The sequence below is a fragment of the Lepidochelys kempii genome, chromosome 3, assembly GCF_965140265.1.
Source record: "Lepidochelys kempii isolate rLepKem1 chromosome 3, rLepKem1.hap2, whole genome shotgun sequence".
Classification (NCBI taxonomy): Eukaryota; Metazoa; Chordata; order Testudines; family Cheloniidae; genus Lepidochelys; species Lepidochelys kempii.
The window spans coordinates 201489072-201509458 of NC_133258.1; the positions used below are offsets into that span (position 1 = coordinate 201489072).

General features: G+C 40.1%; 1 protein-coding gene across 10 annotated transcripts in view; it reads right to left on the minus strand.

The window, feature by feature from the left end:
- The window catches only part of PLCB1 (phospholipase C beta 1), a 655431-nt gene that overhangs the window by 159743 nt on the left and 475301 nt on the right, over positions 1-20387 (minus strand). For all 10 annotated transcript variants that reach the window (XM_073339660.1, XM_073339659.1, XM_073339667.1 and 7 more), the window contains exons 11-14: positions 17926-18083; positions 12995-13077; positions 1951-2035; positions 1273-1450 (exon numbers count right to left, since the gene is read on the minus strand). In XM_073339660.1, coding sequence (XP_073195761.1) covers positions 1273-1450; positions 1951-2035; positions 12995-13077; positions 17926-18083 — 504 coding nt within the window. The remainder of the gene's footprint in view (positions 1-1272; positions 1451-1950; positions 2036-12994; positions 13078-17925; positions 18084-20387) is intronic.

The window sequence follows — 20387 nt, forward strand, 5'->3', positions numbered from 1 at the left end:
AGAAAGCTGGCTAGATTGTCAGGCTCAACGGGTAGTGATCAATGGCTCCATGTCCAGGTGGCAGCTGGTATCAAGTGGAGTGCCTCAAGGGTCGGTCCTCGGGCTGGTTTTGTTCAGTATCTTCATAAATGATCTGGAGGATGGTGTGGATTGCACCCTCAGCAAGTTTGCAGATGACACTAAACTGGGAGGAGAGGTAGATATGCTGGAGGGTAGGCATAGGATACACAGGGACCTAGACAAATTGGAGGATTGGGCCAAAAGAAATCTGATGAGGTTCAACAAGGACAAGTGCAGAGTCCTGCACTTAGGACAGAAGAATCCCATGTACCGCTACAGACTAGGGACCCAATGGCTAGGCAGCAGTTCTGCAGAAAAGGACCTAGGGGTGACAGTGGATGAGAAGCTGGATATGAGCCAACAGTGTGCTGTTGTAGCCAAGAAGGCCAATGGCATTTTGGGATGTATACATAGGGGCATTGCCAGCAGATCGAGGGACGTGATTGTTTCCCTCTATTCGGCATTGGTGAGGCCTCATCTGGAGTACTGTGTCCAGTTTTGGGCCCCACACTACAAGAAGGATGTGGACAAATTGGAAAGAGTCCAGAGGAGGGCAACAAAAATGATTAGGGGACTGGAACATATGACTTATGAGGAGAGACTGAGGGAACTGGGATTGTTTAGTCGTGGAAGAGAAGACTGAGGGGGGATTTGATAGCTACTTTCAACTACCTGAAAGGGGGTTCCAAAGAGGATGAATCTAGACTGTTCTCAGTGGTAGCAGATGACAGAACAAGGAGTAATGGTCTCAAGTTGCAATGAGGGAGGTTTAGGCTGGATATTAGGAAAAACTTTTCCACTAGGAGGGTGGTGAAACACTGGAATGCGTTACCTAGGGAGGTGGTGGAATCTCCTTCCTTAGAAGTTTTTAAGGTCAGGCTTGACAAAGCCCTGGCTGGGATGATTTAGTTGGGGATTGGTCCTGCTTTGAGCAGGGGGTTGGACTAGATGACCTCCTGAGGTCTCTTCCAACCCTGATATTCTATGATTAGCAGGAAATACTCCTGAGCCTCAACCTCGCTTAGATCTTGAGCAAAGCCTGTTGACTTGGCTTTTGTAAGGGGGACAGCACTTTGCCTTAACTAAGTAACGTACCAGCTATTGGGCTAGACCCACACTGAGGCACCTTTACACTTACAGAAGACTTAGTGTCAATCAGAATTGGGCTCCTTATGTTTCAGGCAGTAATGTATTTGGGAGTTCAACTTTTACCTGCTCCAGGAGATGAGGGTTCAAACCCACTGGATGTATCACTGCACGTGTTGGAAGCTTGCTCAGAGAGCTTCTTTTTTGAACTTCCGTCGGCAGACTTTTGTGATTTCTTTTTATTCTTCACCAGAATTTTGTACATTAAGTCCATAGGGCTTGGAAGGGGAATGCCACTTTCAAGCTTAGAGGAAAGAAGGAGAGATGTGTAATAAATAAAATGGTCCCACGCCAGCTTCTCATTCTCCCCATGATACAATGTACAGTTGTGCAATCCAAAATGTAACCCCGTTTTAAGATGAAGCGTGGTTTGCACAACAGGTAGGCTCTGTGCTAAACAAAACAGCACCAATGAAGGTGCTTTAGAAGATAAAGAAAAAATGCACTATGAAATATCTACAACAGTAACCATAAGAAGTATTATTTCCAATGTGAAAGCCCAGATTATAAAAGAGTAGATGTTAGAGCCAATTTTGATTTAGAGGATTAGCTCACAATAATCTCCAGATCAGAAACCATATGCTTAAACCAATAATAGCATACATTACTTTTAAAAACCCCAAACCCAAAAATCCAGCAGCTTCAATCTCGTAAGGCGGTATATGAAGAGCAACAGAAAACTGAAATATGCAAATACATATTCATACATATGCTTATGATCAGGGAAATACCAAACCATCTTACTGGGTATTTTTCCAGTGGATCCATGAGCAGTGCATCTCCAAAAATTAATCTGCAATATTCTGCCATTTTGGCTTGCTGCTTAGGGCTAGAAGGGGGGAAAGGATAGAATTAAGTGAGACTTATTCATACTGCAAGCTGAAAGCAGCAGTAATGGAAAAATCTAATATCCCTTAACTCGATGAAAGGGTAATTTCCTGATCCTATCATTGTAAATTGTTCACAATGATCTTGATTCATCATACAATTATTCTGACTTCTCTGACAGCTCTTATCGCAGAGCTCATACATGAAATAGTACAATAAAGGCACTGGCCATTTGAAGTCATAAATAGTGAGACTGCCCTTGTCACATAGAGACAAATATTCACATGCACTTTACAGAATATAAAAACTGAATATATCGGTTGTGGGAGTGATCGAAATAAACTGTTACACATGTTTGGCTCTTTAGACAACCTATTTAAATATGTTTTCCTTCATCATACTTTTAGGTCACATCAAGGATTTTCAAGGTATATCTATGCCTTTATTCCCCCCCCACCCCCCTTTTGCTTTTCTTCTTTGTAACTTGAGAATGTAAAGCAGAAGAGACAAAAAAGAGAAAAGGGGTTTTCCTTTTCAACGGCACTTCCAACATCTTGCACAGAGTCACATAGAAACTTTCTCAAACATGGTCACCCTCCGGCCAGTTCTACACTAGTGGTTTTGGTTTTTTTACTGCCATAGCTTTGTTGGCAAAAGACCTATTTTCAGCGCAGTCATAATGGCATAATTCTGCTTAGGCTGATATATCTTATATGGTGTTTGGGAAACAGGCATAAGCACAGTTTTTTGGTATAGGAGAGCTTTGCTGGAAAAGCTATACTGATCAGCAACATCTTCCTAACGTAGACCTGGCCTTAGCAACAAGCTCCTGGAGCAAGTAGCTGGATAATTATTTTAGCCTGTAGTGTGGACCACTGTTGAGACTGCCCCTTATCAGACGCTTGTCTACCTATATCATATTGTACTACAGTAAATTACTTTGGTGGTTTTCATGACATCCACTAGGGATAAGTCAAACTGAGCAGACTGTGCTTACGGCCAGTTTACCCAAAGTGCAAACCAAGAGTGAAATTATGTCTACATATCATTGTTTTGGGAGTTTTAGGACTACAGATAGGTTATAATAAATGCCACTTGCATAGCCTTAGAATGCGGCCTGCAGCTCCAGTTTTTTTATAACCACAGGGACAGGTTAAAACTGTTCAACTACAGGGTTTGTTTCGTTAGTGAAATCAAACAAAAAGCAATTTCTGTTCACAGATCATGGACGACACATGGACACGCCAAACAGTTATCGTTGCATCTATTGTTGATAACAGAATGTATCTATATAAATTAATATAGAAGAGGTGAGGCCCTAGGTTTTTTCTGTCAAGTTACAGTCCCGTGTATCACAACGTTTGGGAACCCCGCTGTTACAATCATATCTCCTCACAGGAGGTTGAAACTCGAGCTGGGTGGGAAACAGTTTTCTAGTCTCGTGAATATTTTTGAGCATTGTGGGGTTTGTTTTGTTTTTTGTTTCTCAATTTGGAGAAAAAGTTGAAAATTTTGAAAATATTCATAAACCAAAAAAGGCCAACCCCTCCCCCCCAAAAAATTCAGTTTTGGTCATTGAAACGTTTGGTTTTGGTCAGTTTGAAACAATACATTTTCAGTGTTGACATTTTTTTCTTTTGTAAAACCTTTTAAGAGGACATTTGGAACAGGAAAACAGGATTTTTTATTTTGAACATTCTGAAATGAAATGTTTTCTTCTTTTTGTTAAGTTGGAAAATTCATCGAACCACACCCTGTTTCATGAACAGTTTGGATTTCGATGAATCTGCATTTTTCAATGAAAAACAACTCCTCCAAAAATTCCCAACCAGCTCTAGTTGAAAGGACAACTGCCCAGCTGACAGGAACAATTTTTAATCTACTTCTCGACTAACCTTTTACAAACACAAATAAACTAGTGCATCTACTTTAAACTACCCTATTGTACTAGCTCTAGTGTACTACCAGGGCAGCGTGAAAGAACCTTAGTGTAAATGAGAATCTAGCCAAAAGTGTTTGGATAAACTTGCAGTTCAGCAATATGCACTGTTCACATTACTGAACACCCCATTCTGTTGCCCAGCTTGCCCTCTTATTATGGTCACTAATTATTCATTGTGTGCCAGCAGTGTAGTTGGTAATGGAAAGATAGCTGGTGACACAGTGAGTAAATCAGAGATAGGACCAAGCCTGGATGTCATTTAACTCAGAATCGGAATCTCCCAAAGTTCAGCATTGCTCCCATTTGGGGGATTCTGTCTTTAGCAGCCATAGGTTAAAACAGTCACAAACTTCAGTTGCCCACAGTACATATGGATGTAGATTTTAAATGATTCCACAAAGCTATGTGGGGTTTTAAACCGCTACGTTTTTCATCACTGCAGTATTTTGTTAATGCTGTCACTTAAAGTTAGCCAGTTCTGCAAGAAAGTTAAGATGCAGGTTCAGTCTCAGGCATAATATTAGAAAGATGCGTAGGAAGCAAAGAGAGCTAAGAGCCCTCAAGAGAAGGGTTGGTGGAGAATGCAGTGACTTGGGGGTGAAGGTAGAGTGTTATAGTCCTTATCTAACCGGCAGCTCCTTTTCAAACAAATAAAACAGACAGGGTGCACAAAACACCCCTAGCTCTCTGTGGAAAGTGGGTGGGTGAGTGGGGATTTGTTATAACTCCTGCCTCCATGGGGAAATTATTATAGGCAAGTTCATCTTAATTTTCTCAACTAGTATGTATTTCTAACGGATCCACACTCCTAGAGAGTATGATGTTCAAAGTCTGTTCCTCTTTAAACCAAACCCCACATTATCTAAAACTTAGGAACAGGCATAAGATTAGATTTTAAAAGGGCACATCAACAGAAAAAAAAAACCCAGATGTCTGGAGGTAGTGAGAGTTTCACTCCTACACAACAGCAAAATCTTATAGCACTTCAGAGAGAATTTAGGTTTAGAACTATCCTCGCTAGAAGTAATACTAGAAGGAAATTGTACAATCCTGTCCTAACCCCACATCGAACTCTCTCTCTATTTATCTCACTTCTCAGTGTGTGAAGAACTAACAGTTTATAACATACTGAGCCACGCAGTAATGATCCGTACTGTATGGAATTGTACCAGCAGTATGCGAAATGGAGAACCCTCCCAAAAGGTGCAACGGCAAAGGACTTTATTTACAAGATAAAGGAGGAGCGTAATACCTTTGTACTTTCAATATGTGTTAAGCAGGAAATACACAAACTGATATTTGTCCCTTTACTTAGATTGTGAAATTCTGTGACAAGGACCATTCTTTTTGTTTTGTGTATGTACAACACCTAGTACAATGCAGTCCTACTTTATAACTGGGTCTCCTAGGCATTGCATATAATAATAGCCTATTATTTATGAACTGTTGACAATGTGCTACTGCTGTACTAGCCATGCATAAAGTCACAGTCCTTCCCCAGAAGTTTAAAAGATTGTAAAGAGGATTCTGAAAAAGAAACTTTGCTAAAAGCACTATTGTAACTCTGGCAAACCAGGTGCCAGCTCTTGCCAAGACTGCAGGCATTAGCTAAGGACTAACAGCCGCATAGCTGAAGACCAGAACAGTTCACCTGTATGTTAGTTTTGCTCAAAATAGGTATTAGTCTTATAAGAATGTATTTAGTGTTTTTTATTCTATGAGATGCTTGTAAATTGCTGCATGCCTTAATCTCACTTGTAATGTCGGTATTCCATGTGATCAGAAAATCTGTAGATTTTGTTTTATAACTTTGAAAATGTTTGCTCTGAACTAGTGAGCCCCGGCATGGGAATCATCCCCCACTCCACCCTCCATCCAGAAGGACTATCAAAATCAGATGGGCCATCCAGGAACATCACCATACAAAGGCTTGGTTAATGGCCACATCACACCTGCGAAATGCTACATGCAAGGAAGGTCCTCCTGTGGACTTGGAAGCTGAATGAAGGAAATAAAACAAGAAGTTTCCATCTCACCCTTCGCTGTTTGAACTCTTAGGGCCAGAGGCTCTAAATGGAGGCAGAAATCCCCAAGGTTCTGTCTGAAAGACACTTTGAATTGATAAATCACTACAGCTCCATCACTCTTAGGATTTAAATGGTAACTCATTTGTGTGTATACATTTGCTTGGTTTAATCTGTAAATAACTCTTATTTCTTTTTCCTAGTTAATAAACCTTTAGACAGTTTATTACAGGACTGCTACAGATGCTGTCTTTGGTGTAAAATCTAGGGTACCAGTTGATCTGAGGTAAGTGGCTGATCTCTTGGGACTGGAAGCAATCTGAATGTGGTGTGATTTTTAGCGTAAGTGACAATTTATCACTAAGTCCAGTTTGTCTGAGTGTCAAGACAGACTGGAGAGGCTAAGGGGACTGTCTGTGACTCCATGGAAGGACTGCAGTAGTGATCCTGGAGTTCACATTTGTTACTGGCTTGGTGAAATCTAATTTTAGATCACAGCATCAATTTGGAGTGTCTGCCCTGAGGTAAGCACTCAAGGCTATGAGCCTCTCCAGAGAGCATAACATCTATTAATATTTGTAATACTAATTCTAGACAGAAAACAGCAAGGTGAGTTTGCCTTTAATTAAGTTTAATCTTAAAATGGATCTTAGAGGGATATTGTCCAAGGATTACTTAACCTTTTAGCTGCTAGGTCATGAGTATGTTTCTAATTATAGAGGTGTCTGCCTTCAGATTTTTAGATACCTTGTATTAATCTCACTTCAAAACTCAAGGTCTTTCTGAGGCTTTTCCAATGCTTTCAAGGGTCTAAATGTTTCCCCGCCCCCCACTCCATTTTGTGGGTCCATTTCTTAGTGCTGTTTTTTTCAGTATGCTGCCTTTGACCTCAATATTCATTACTAAATGATGATATATCTTAACATTATAATTATTTTCTATACTGTAAAACCTACACACAATACTGGATGCCTTAGTGAGTCATGAATGACATTTATTTTTTATGATTATTATTATCATCAGTGCCAAGGACCTAGTCATGGACCTGAACCCCATTACATAAGAATGGCAATACTGGGTCAGACCAATGGTCCATTTGCCAGGTGTTTCAGAGGGAATGAACAGAACAGGCTATTATCGAGTGATCCATCCCCCTGTAGTCCAGTCCCAGCATCTGGCAGTCAGAAGCTTAGGGACACTTAGCACATGGGGTTGTGTCCCTGACCATCTTGGCTAATAGCCACTGATGGCCTCCATGAACTTATCTAGTACTTTTCTGAATCCAGTTAATAGTTTTATGCATCCCCTGGCAATGAGTTCCACAGATTGACTGTGTATTGTGTGAAGCAATACTTCCTTTTGTTTGTTTTAAAACTGCTGCCTGTTACATTCACTGGGTGAACCCTGGTTCTTATGTTATGTGAAGGGGTAAATAACACTTTCCCATTCACTCTCTCCACACCATTCATGATTTTATAGACCTCTATCACATCGTCTCTTTTCAGAGCCGAATAGTCCAAATCTTTTTAATCTCTACTCTTACGGAAGCTTTTCTATATCACTTATAATTTTTGTTGCCCTTCTTGGTACCTTTTCCAATTCTAATACAACTTTTAGTAATGGGGCAACCAGAACTGCGTGCAGTATTCAAGGTGTGGGCATATGGTAGATTTATATAGTAGCTTTATGATATTTACTATCTTATTACCTATCCCTTTCCTAATGGTTCCTAACATCCTGTTAGCTTTTTTAACTGCTGTTGCCTATTGAGCAGATATTTTCAGAGAGCTATCCACAATGACCCAAATATCTCTTTCTTGTGTGGTAACAGCTTATTTAGACTGCATCATTTTTGATGTATAGTATGTTTTTCAATGTGCATTACTTTTCGTTTGTCAACATTAAATTTCATCTGCCATTTTATTACCTAGTCACCCAGTTTTGTGAGATCCCTTTGTAGCTCTTCATAGTCTGCTTTGGATTTAGCTATTTTGTATCATCTGCAAACTTTGCCACCTCACTGTTTACCCTGTTTTCCAGATTATTTATGAATATGTCGAACAGCACTAGTCTCAGAACAAATCCCTGGGGGATCCCGCTATTTATCTCTCTCCATTCTGAAAACTGACCATTTATTCCTAACCCTTTGTTTCTTCTCTTGTAACCAGTTAGTGATCCTTGCAAGGACCTTCCCTCTTATCCCATGACTGCTTGCTTTGCTTAAGAGCCTATGGTGAGGGACCTTATCAAAGGCTTTATGAAAGTCTAAGTACACTGTATCACCTCTGTCCACGTGTTTGTTGACCCCCTCAAAGAATTCTAGTAGATTGGCAAGGTATGATTTCCCTTTACAAAAGTCATCTTGACTCTTCCGCAACACCATCTATGTGTCTGATAATTCTGTTCTTTGCTATAGTTTCAACCTGGTTCTGAAGTAAGGCTTGTCAGCCTGGAATTGCCAGGATCGCCTCTGGAGCCCTGTTTAAAAAAAACACTTATCCAGGCTTATCCATTGTGCTAGGTGCTGTACAAACACAAAAAGACAATCCCTGATCCAAGGAGCTTACAATATAAGACAAGAAACAACAGGTTAATACAGACAGATGGGGGAGGTATGGAGATATGTGTTTGAAAGTTTAACAAATGGGCAGTGCAGATTGGCATCATTGGCCAATCAGAGGCGAGCTTTGACAGCTTGACAGTGAAAGAGAGATGATAAGTAGGGTGGGGATTGACCGTGAAGGGCCTTGAAAGTGAATACAAGCAGCCAATGTTTGATGTGATAGAGATGGAGAAGCCAGTGGAAGAATGCAAAACGTGGCCAAAGCATCTGACTAGGAAAATTATCTTAGTAGCAGGATTCTGAATGGATAGGAACAGGGCAAAATTGCCTTTGTCAAGGCCAGAGAGAAGGTTGTTGCAGTATCGAGACATGAGATCATAAGAGCCTGGATAAGTGTTTTAGCTGTCTGGATGGGGGGAAAAACGCTGTCTCTTAGAGATGTTGTGCACAAAGAATCATCAAGATTTAGACATAATCTAGATGTGTGGACCAAGAGCGAGGTTGTCAAGGTTCCTCCCCCACTCTGAACTCTAGGGTATAGATGTGGGGACCTGCATGAAAAAACCTCCTAAGCTTATCTTTACCAGCTTAGGTCAAAACTTCCCCAAGGTACAAAATATTCCCCCCGTTGTCCTTGGACTGGCCGCTACCACCACCAAACTAATACTGGTTACTGCGGGAGAGCTGTTTGGACGCGTCTTTCCCCCCAAAATACTTCCCAAAACCCTGCACCCCACTTCCTGGACAAGGTTTGGTAAAAAGCCTCACCAATTTGCCTAGGTGACTACAGACCCAGACCCTTGGATCTTAAGAACAATGAACAATCCTCCCAACACTTGCACCCCCCCTTTCCTGGGAAATGTTGGATAAAAAGCCTCACCAATTTGCATAGGTGACCACAGACCCAAACCCTTGGATCTGAGAACAATGAAAAAGCATTCAGTTTTTTACAAGAAGACTTTTAATAAAAAAAATAGAAGTAAATAGAAATAAAGAAATCCCCCCTGTAAAATCAGGATGGTAGATATCTTACAGGGTAATTAGATTCAAAAACATAGAGAACCCCTCTAGGCAAAACCTTAAGTTACAAAAAAGATACACAGACAGAAATAGTTATTCTATTCAGCACAATTCTTTTCTCAGCCATTTAAAGAAATCCTAATCTAACACATACCTAGCTAGATTACTTACTAAAAGTTCTAAGACTCCATTCCTGTTCTGTCCCTGGCAAAGATGACTACAGACAGACACAGACCCTTTGTTTCTCTCCCTCCTCCCAGCTTTTGAAAGTATCTTTTCTCCTCATTGGTCATTTTGGTCAGGTGCCAGCGAGGTTACCTTTAGCTTCTTAACCCTTTACAGGTGAGAGGAGCTTTCCCCTGGCCAGGAGGGATTTCAAAGGGGTTTACCCTTCCCTTTATATTTATGACAGAGGTCCAAGCTGAAAATGACACGCAGATTATGGTGCCACATATTGGAATAGTGGTAAGGAAAACGGAGCAGCTAATTCACATGGTATCAAATTCCATGAGGTTTAAGTCCTTTTGGGAAAAATATTGAAAGGTAATAAATATTTACCTCAGGTGATCTAATAGTCACTAAAAAAAAATGACATGACCAAAGCATACAGGGTAAAATCATGTACCAGCTGAAGTCAATGGCAAAATTCTCATTGACTTTGATGCAATCGGGATTTCACCCAAAATTTTCAGTGAAGACAAATCTAATAGCTGAGAATTACAGGGAAAATTCTGGTCCCACGGAAATAACTGGGAGTTGACTTCCATGAGACCAGGATTTACATAAATTCTCCAAAAGTGCAAGCTCTAAAAGTACTTAGCATTAGAAACTGGTATTTAGGCCTGAATGATCATGAAAATCTAAAAGAAAAATAATGTTCCATCTAAACGGAAAGGCAGAAGAAGCATTCCATGAAATTAGATGAGGGATTCTCTGACTGGCATGACTAATTGCCGTATTCTCCAGTAACTTGTGAAGAAATGAAAGTCTAATTATAACATGCAGTCAAATAACTGGAAGTGGTATTTGGCCAAGGCAAAATTAGAAGCTTCACACATTAAATGGGATAATTTATTGCAGCAGAAAGTTAACAACAACCAATACCAATAGTTAATCAACCTTAAAGCCAAATAAAACAACACATTTGATATTGCTTTCCCAAATATCCTTTGTTAATAATTTGTTATTGTCATCACAACACATGAAAGAGCACTGCAGATAATACATGTAGGGCCTGATTCATCTCTCTGTTACTGCAGTTTTCTGATGCTGACACACCATTGATTTCTATGGGGTAACATTGGCGTAAAACTGGAGTAACACAGTGGAAACTACTCCTGGTTTTTCATCTTCCTGGAATTTTACAACATATCTAGTTGTGACTAAAATGTAATCCCATTTTTAAAAGATATTTTGGCACTTATTTTACTTCTGAAAATAATTGTTTTCTTTTTTGCAATTATTAATTTCTTTCTTTTTCTAAAAAATTATTAATTTCTTTGTTTCTTTAAAATAAAGTGGAGGCTGGTGCTCTGGAAAAGACCTTATCCTTAATGCTTTTTGTTTAATCTGTAGACCTGAACAGTTGAGATAATAAATAGGTCATTATGCTGATTCTCCTATCTGCCTTTTCTAAACAAAGTTTGTTGACTCTGGGTCAGATTCAGATTTGATGTGTAAGGTGATGTAAGTTATACATTAGTGGGTACGTGTAAAGGAGTCTAATTGAGTGTCAGCTGGTGTGATTTACATAGGAGCCAGAATAAAGGTTTTACCAGTGAAAGAAACTAACAGGTGTAGGAAAAAATAGGTCAACCCCTCAACTTTAACTTGTACAATACATTTCTCCAGTCTCTCAGAGTGAAAGTGACAAACTGAGATTCCCTTCCACACATTTTGCTACCTTTAACCACACCTTTGAATTTGGTCCTATGGGTACATTTCAAACTTCTGATCATCCAGGGTTCCTGATTTCTTTCGTCAGTGGAAGGAGGGGTTGATACAAAGGGGTGATTGGAGGGGGAATGGGAGCAAGACCGACAATCAGCATAGTGTCAGTGTTGTATGGGTCAACTGCAGATGAAATGGGATGCATGTGATTTTTCCCTAATTTTTTTTGGTGACAGTTTTGCTATGATGTAGAGACACCCCAGTTCACTATAAGACAATGGGATCTTAGATTCTGCTAAAAAGGAGGGATGAGTAGCTATATCTCGACATTAATTTTGCTCTGTGAATCAATCAGTGTGGGCAATGAAGAACAGTGCATTTAGTATCCATTGGTAAGCAAATCCATCCCTTTTTCTTTTTATCTTTGTCTAATAGCACAAAAAGAGGGAGTCCCAAAATATTTCCCGACTCCATGACTAATCATATATATTTTGGAGCTCAGAGGAGGGGAAGTAGGGGTGAGGGGAGAGACAGTTTTTTTCCACAGGAGATTTTTCAAGATTTTAACATTTTTCCCAACCACATTGGCACAGAATGACAAAATCCTGAAAATTTGCCCAAACCAAAAATGTGAGAAAAAAAAATTGGTTCTGGTCAATCAAAACATTTTGTTTTGCATTCAGCTTTTTTAATTAAAAAAATTACTATTCACCTAAATTTCTAAATGAAAAGTCCTTCCAAATCAAACAAGCAAAACTTCTTGTGTTGAAAGCATCAAAGTGAGACGTTTCAACAATTTCAAGACTTTTTTCTCAAAAGTTTTTTAAATCAGGAAATTTGTCAGAACTGAACCTTTCATGCAAGAAAGTGTTGGTTTAAACAAATCTGCATTTTTTGCCAGAAAGAGGTTTGGTTGAAAAATTACTGACCAACTCCAACATACACACACACACACACGCTAAGCCCACTTCTGGGCTCTCCTCTAAGACACACTGTGGACAACTTCCACTCTCGTTTACACTCGTGCCACCTCCAAGGAAATTGCTGTGTACATTAAAATAGATTATGGGGCATATTCTCTCTCGCGCTCTCTTTCATTTTTGTTATGTTTACTGTCAATGCGAATTTCACATACTCTGCTGGAGTAGAACCTTACTCCAGGAGTAAGCCCATTAAAATCACTGAGGCTACTTGGGCAGAAAGATACTATTGAACCTGAGTGCAGGTGAGAGAATTTGGCCAATAATTATTAAAACATTCCCCTCACATTCAAGGCTCCAGCAAGATACCTAAGCTTGTGCCTAACTTTAAGAAGGTGAGTAATCTCATTTAAATCAATCAGACTACTCACATACTGAAAGTTATGCACATGTTCAAGTACCTTAAGGGCTTACATGTAGGATGACAAATTCAGTAATTATGATGATTGACGATAATGCCAGATAACAAAAATGCTAAATAATCTTGTGTCTTGACATTGTAACACTGTATAATAAACATTGTAACACCATAATTACTTACGAATCCACATGGTTTTCAAAGGAAAGGAGGATCGGAAAAGGCGATGTCTTAAATGCACACTCAGCAATAGCTTCTATTACTTCCTAAAGAAATTAGGACACAGATAGGTTACACACCCTTTATGTCTCCAGGAGATATATTTTGGTTCTTGATCTAACTTATCTATCTGCAAAGCAAACACAAGAGAACTCAGTGCCTTCCAAAACCATGCCCAGACTTTTTATTCTGAACAACTTGAAAGCTCTGGATGTGCTTTTACAGTCTGATCTACAATCTGATCTCCAAAGTGTTACCTCACTCCAAACGTGGTTTTGTGCCTCTCTGTGACTGAACCTATAGGTTATTGTACAACTTTTTGCAGGTCATGATTCATTCCATGCCTAAAGTTATACCTTTCATGGATTATTTTGAATAATTAAAATAATCATGTTTTATTTGACAAGCCTGTTGTATCTTCTAAGTAGCATCTTTCTTTTTCTTTTCTCGTTTCTTTTTTTTTTTGTAAAATCCGTAGTACTCTGATGCACAAATTTTCAGTCCTCTCCTGTTTGTTGTGGGAAAAGCCTTCAAGGCACAATACAAAAAAGACTGTTTCATTGAGTTTTAGCATCCTACTATGTAATAATCTATAAAACATATATTCAGAAATGGAACCATTTATTTGTAAAGGCTGCCTTTCAGCCTTGACTGAAGATGGCAATAGTTTATCTACCGGAGGAATCATTTTATGACACTAATTTTAGCTGCGTGCCCATTTTATCCTATATCAATGCACATATTGTTAGAAATAATTCACATTTCCCTCTTGAAATACAAACCTGCTTCCAGATGAATTCGCTTTAGCATCGAAGATTGTTATACCCATACAGTGATTAAAAAAAAAAAATGAGTCAAGCACCAAAAATCATACAATGGAATGCAAAATAATGAGGGTTTTTTAATCTAGTGAGAGTTCTTTTAATTTACTTTCTGGCTTTTGAACTTTTAGAAGTCACCTTCCCAAGCTATGCTATACAACCACGAGGGTTGGAAATTAATTTTATTTTAATGAAAGCTGAGATTCCGGTGCATTCACACAACTCTAGGGCCCAGGGATTTAAGAAAAAACACCAAATATAGCAAGAGTTGGCAACACTGAGTGTATATCCTGATGTTCCCTATAGAAACATCAGATTATATCTATACTGTATGGAGCAGATCCTGACCTGAAGTCAATGGAGATATGACTATTTACACCAGCTGAAGAACTGACTCACCAGTGATATGACTGTATACACATGCACACACTCCCCACATAATAAATAGCAAACTTTACACACTTAACTACCTCACTGGCACACTGATCATTAACCCAGCTCTACCAAGATTACTTCTCATTCTCTAGCCTCTGAGCTTCAAAAGCTTCAAAAGCCATTTGTTTTTTCCTTTTCCCAAATGTGGAATCTTCCTCCTCAGGGCCTAGCATGGGTCGATTCTATCTAGCAATAGGTTTCTGGTTACATGTTTATTTGTAGAAGTAAAACTGATAAATAAATGATACATAAGTAAGCAGTCGGATATCTCATGAACCATGAGAGTTAGCAACAGACACTGCACGCCATTGGACAGTACAAAATACCTCATTCTAGATGAAACTTGCTTCTAGCCCAGGTAGATCACAAAACACTGATGTCACCTTACATTTGTGACACTGGGTGGGATTTTTTTATTAGTACCTGTGCGACGTAAGCACATAAGTCCCATTGAAAGCCAATGTGGCTTGTGCACCTAAGTGACAAGGATCTTTTGAAAATCCCACCCATTATGATCTACAGAAAGTTTAGTTTAGATCTTTAAGATTTATTAGCTCTATTTTTCGTTCCCTTTAGACTTCACCACTCTCACACATGGACTGCAAGAGTCCCTGAAAGCATAATTAAAATAATCAAGCTGCAGGCCCTTAACCCTACTGCAGAGATCTATTTCTCATTTTGTAGTAGACTTGGGCCGAATAGCATTCTATGAAATGTTCTTTCTAAGAGACCTGTGACTCATGTCCGGATGAAAGGGTACAGCGTGTGTTACATTTTAGACACCTGCGAGGGACAGTGAGCCAAATTCTCTTCTCAGCTCCATGCAACAGTATGGATAGCAGTGGGAGCTCTGCCTGTGTTGGGAAGAGCACAGTATGAAAGCTAAGCACCCCATTGTGCACTTGGAAGGAGAGCTTTGCTCCAGTTATGGACTAGTTCTGTATAGTCATATGAAACTACTTCCTCGGCTGTCATTGCAACTCCTCAGATGGGATAAAATACTGAATACAGGGGGAGAAAATGAAGTGGGGGGAAAGTCAGCTTGAAAGGGTAAGAGCTTGGTCACCCTTCTGGGATTGGCTGAATCTGTAGATGTGAGATTCAAACTTTGGGTCAATGAAGTGATGGGCCCTTTTGGAGACACTGAGCTTTCTGCATCTTCAAATTTATATACAGATCCACTTCAGTCAGTGCAGAAATGATGCCAAGATCCATGTTTCATTGTAGCAGGAGCGTGACTCACTTGAAATGATTCTCCAAAGTAGAGACACAGAAAGTGCGTATATCTAGAAAGCAACTCCTGAATTTGACAAAAGGAATATGGTTGTTTTTGCTATAAGGTCATATACCTGCAGTGGCTCCCAATCTGAAGGAGTCAGAAGCCTCACAAATTGCTCTGAGTCACGAGAGGAGACAAAAAACGAATGAATGAAGTTGTCTCAAAGGGGATTCATATTACTTTTTGTCTCTACACTTTAGAAAATCTCTTTACGTCAGTGAAAACCGACGGTCTGAGCAAACAGCAGTGCCTGTGACAGCCACGCCAAAAGCACGAACCATTCAGTGACTTAGCACCCAACAGCCAGAGCCAACGATGGTTCAGAACTGAGTCACACACCTCTGATGCGTTCTATCACTACTGCTTTGCTCACCTAGCACACACGTTAGAGGTGAAAAGAGAAGCGGCAATAAATAAATAAATAAATGTAAAAGGACGTTTGCATTAGGGGTGACTGAAAGATTCTGATTACACTCAGACGTCCCTCCCACCCCCTTCAGATGCCAGCGAGATGTGGACTGGATCCTGAAATCTCCTGGGCCCTATTCTTGTGTATGCTTTAAAAGAATCAGACAGGTTTTGCTTTATACTCTTGTACTTGGCTGAGGAGAGGTTGAGAACCACCTTATTTAATTAAACAACTTTCAGAAACCAAACTCTACATCAGCATCAACTAATTTCTCAACTGTGAATGGGGAAGGTTAGTAATAATAGTGCCGGGGTAGTATTTTACAATTTCCTGTGACTAAATCTATCAGCATAGAGTTAGAGAGAAAGAGTGAAAAAAGCAGAGAAGCAGTGCAGTGCAAGTGAAATATAGATACTTTGTTGTTGTGTTACTTATTTATGTTGTAAGTGAATGACTATCAAGACAAGTAAACACTTGTGCCTTACAGTGAAAGAGACCCACACAAAATCTGTAGCTGTTAAAGTGGCCAAGCCTATCACCAGTAACAAAAGGATACTTCAGAGAAGGATGATATTTTCCAAAATATCTTCTGCATATTAGTAAGCCTAGAACTGTATTTCCATAGAAAAGAAGTACCTAAAATTAACTGGAGGTATTTCTTTCAGAACTCTAGAATGCTGCCCTTACACAGCATTTTAGCTAATGTACTATTACCGCTATCTAGCATTTGTGCTGGAGGCACAAAAACTGCAGATCAAATACATACTGTAGACTGAAAGTGAGATAGCCTTTTAGCCAATTTCAATTACTGCTGTGCACTGACACTGTTAATGTCTCGCTACCTGGATGGGCAGTCCATTGTCACTTTAGTTCCTGGAATTTACAACTTTGTTATTTCTTTATCTACAGTTACTATCTTGCTGCCTTCTAAGCTCCAGCATTTTTGTTTCCTGCTTTCCCCATTAACCCACTGATTCCCAAGCTGTGGGTACCAGACTGTTCAGGGGAATCATGGGAATAACATCTCAAGTGTCACTGAACGTGCCAGGGTGTTGGCAGCTTTTGAATGCCTAGAGGGGAAGAGGTCCTCTGCCACTAGCTGTGTGCACTCTTGTCTCCTTTCTCCCTCACACAGAATCATAGAATATCTATGAGTCCTCAGGAGGTCATCTAGTCCAACCCCCTGCTCAAAGCAGGACCAATCCCCAATTAAATCATCCCAGCCAGGGCTACTGCTACACAGCCGTTCTCCCTGCAGGCCTTTCTGCAACCTTAGTGCTAACAGTCAGACCTGCAGGGGGAAAGGAATGAGTAAAGCTGCAGGCCACGGAAAGGAAAGAAAACACATGACAGCAAACTTGGCAGGGAGTTAAGAGTCCCTGCCAGATAGAGAAGAGAGGGAGCTTTGTCCCCTTTTCTGTCAAAATCCTCATTCAGGCCTTCTTCTCTTGCTTGGACTCATTTTGTCATGGCTTCAATTCCAGTTCTCCAGACTCCAGCACATACAGGATCCCCCTGCTCTTGTTATCACCCATACAAGAAATGTGGCCATATCCCCTCTATCTTCAGACAATTCCACTGGCTCCCCATTCACCTCAAGATTCAGTTCACACTTGCCCTCCTTGCTTATAAAACCCGCCAGGGACTCCATACATGTCTGTCTGCTCTCTCTATCATCTAGCACTGGTCTCTTTTCTGTCCGAATGTGGCATCTCTCCACTCATGATCTTCTTCTTGCAGCTCTGGACTACTGGAACATCCTCCCTCTATCTCAGTTTCAATGACTCTCCACCTGTTTTCAACACTCATCTGAAAACATCTCTTTGCCCCTCCATTTCTCTTTCCTTCTACCTTCGCTGTATGAAGGTGTTTAACTCTGCCATGTGTTGGGACACATTTTACATGCAAGGAACTACCCAAGATAAAGTGACACTGTGTTGCCTCATTATACCTTGAAGGATATTTCCGTTGTCATGGTGAATCCATGTGTAATGACGGGCTCTTCTTCTGCTGTTCGTCCCTTCCAGCAGTCCAGCTCCACACAGCGGCAGCCTGACAAGAGCACTTGGCGATACATCTCTACTGAGGAGTTACCAGCCAGCTGTCCAGCTGCAACAACATAACAAGGACACAAAACAAGGGGATTCATTCTGGGCTGCTGGGATAATTATAATGAATCTAATAACAATGAGTGTTAATAACATCATTCACCCTCTGGTGACAGGCAAGCTGTCAAAGACATCTTAAGAGCACCAGATCTAAATGAAAATGACTTAACACAAGACAGTGCCATAGTCCAGGTTCTGTCTTTATTTACAATGGTGTAAATCAGGACTACCTCCATTGAAGGCAACAGAGTTACCCTGATGCAAAGCCACCAGGAGACTAGCATTAAGGCCTGTACAGACAGACAGACACGCAAGTCAGTGTGCCTCATTATTATTCTCCTATCTTTTAAATGTTTGCATTTTTCAAATGGCAGATAAACATGCATCTTTGACATCGGTGAGATGTAATAATTGCAAGACTTCATAAACAAGATTTTAAAAAGTTCCTTGCTATCGTTGTCTTCAAAAGTAATTGCTAAGATCCCCAAGTTAGTCTGAATTTCACATTAATAAAGAGCTCTTTTTAAAGTTTCAGTTCTTAAGCACGTGTTATACTTTAAACAAGCCACACAAGATACAAAGGCTACGCCACAAAACTGGGACAGTAGACCTCTTTTTGTCACAACACACAATACAGTGCAGTGCAAGAGAAAATCAACAGCTGTACAGTCACTCATGGATCAACAGTAGCTCCCAAATCAATACGTATCATACTAATCACCACGGTTATTTGGTTAGTTAAATTTCCCAAGGTGATGCTGCACTATGTATTAAAAATTTAATTATATTACCTGTTTGCAATACTGACATATTGTAAAATTAAAAAAACAACCAACAGCTTTTTCTCAAACCTGGAGACTTTAGGAAAAAAATTCCCCTCTCGTTTAAATCAAATGTTTGTGTTTATGAAAGGTTCTGGGCTTCCAGCACTGGAAACCTCAATCTGTACAATGGGTTCAGCTCCAGTAATGGCAGTGCAAATGTCCTGTGATGGAAGACTAAAGATAATGGAAGAATGGTCCAGTGAGCAGGATGCCAGCCTCAGACTGGGAAGACCTGGGTTTAATGCCCTGCTGTGCCACAGACTTCCTGTGTGACCTTGGGCAAGTCATTTAATCTCTTCACACATCATTTTTCCATTTTTAAAATGGGGATAGCACTTCCTGACCTTGTGGGGTTGTTGTGAAGATAAATACATTAAGAACAGTGAGGTGCTCAGATACTATGATAACAGGGGTCATATAAGTATGTCAAAGACATATATAATGTACCTGTCGATGAATGCACTCCGCATTCACCATTTCTGTGGTCCTCCTGTGGATAAGCTCTCTGCTGGGAGCTCAGCTCCTCTGACTGCTCCACTCAATTTAAATGTTTACTTTCTATTTTCTCTACCCTTTACTCTTATTTTAAATTCACTTTAAAAACAATAAAAAGCCCTCCTCTTTGAAAATGCTTATTTAGGGCTGGTGCCTGGGATAGAAAACTGAGGATGGAATTTTCAAAGGTGCTCTATGCTGGCCTAACTCTGCTACTGAAGTCTTAGAGTTTTTCTACCTTTTCCATGTGGTTAATGCACTTGTTGTTTATATGAACCTGGCTCCCTTCAATTCTTTCTCCCTGCCTCACTGTTATTCCCTCCTCCCCCATTTCACATCTCCTTCCTGTTTTCTTTAAGTGCTTTTCCCCTTTGATTCGCATCATAACTTTTCAGAAGCAGATGGATGCACAAGCAGATAATCTTGCTTGCAAACATATACCGTGCACGCAGTCACACCGTCTGTGATGCACAATTATCCATTTCCCCTGTAGAATGCCTAATTTGCACAAGCACATGTCTGTTTGCAGCGGCATGCACATATTGTGTCTGCATCTTAAGTGTCTGTTTTTGAAAACTCAGCTCTCAATGTTTGGGTCCGCTGATCTATGTTGACTGAAAAGTTGTATGTATTTACAGCTGTTTTCTTTTACGTTGTCTTTGTTTTCCCTCAAAGCAGTCTGAATGTTGATGAATGCTACTGTATGTTTTAGGAGAATATTGTCCATCATCTACTGGTTTGCATCAAACATTTTGGACTTGTGAAATCCTTGACTTCGGAAATCTCTATCTAAAGCATCACATGCACTGCTTGCCATATGACACGTATCCACGTTGCTCTGCTAACATGATTCAACTCTCTTTGGAACGATCACCGCTAAGGGTGAGAGGATGTTCAGTGTCCATGAACATTCAATCCTCAGCAAGACTGCCAACCAGTGTGCAAAACCAGTATCAATTGGTTTAGTGCTTTGGACGACTAATTTT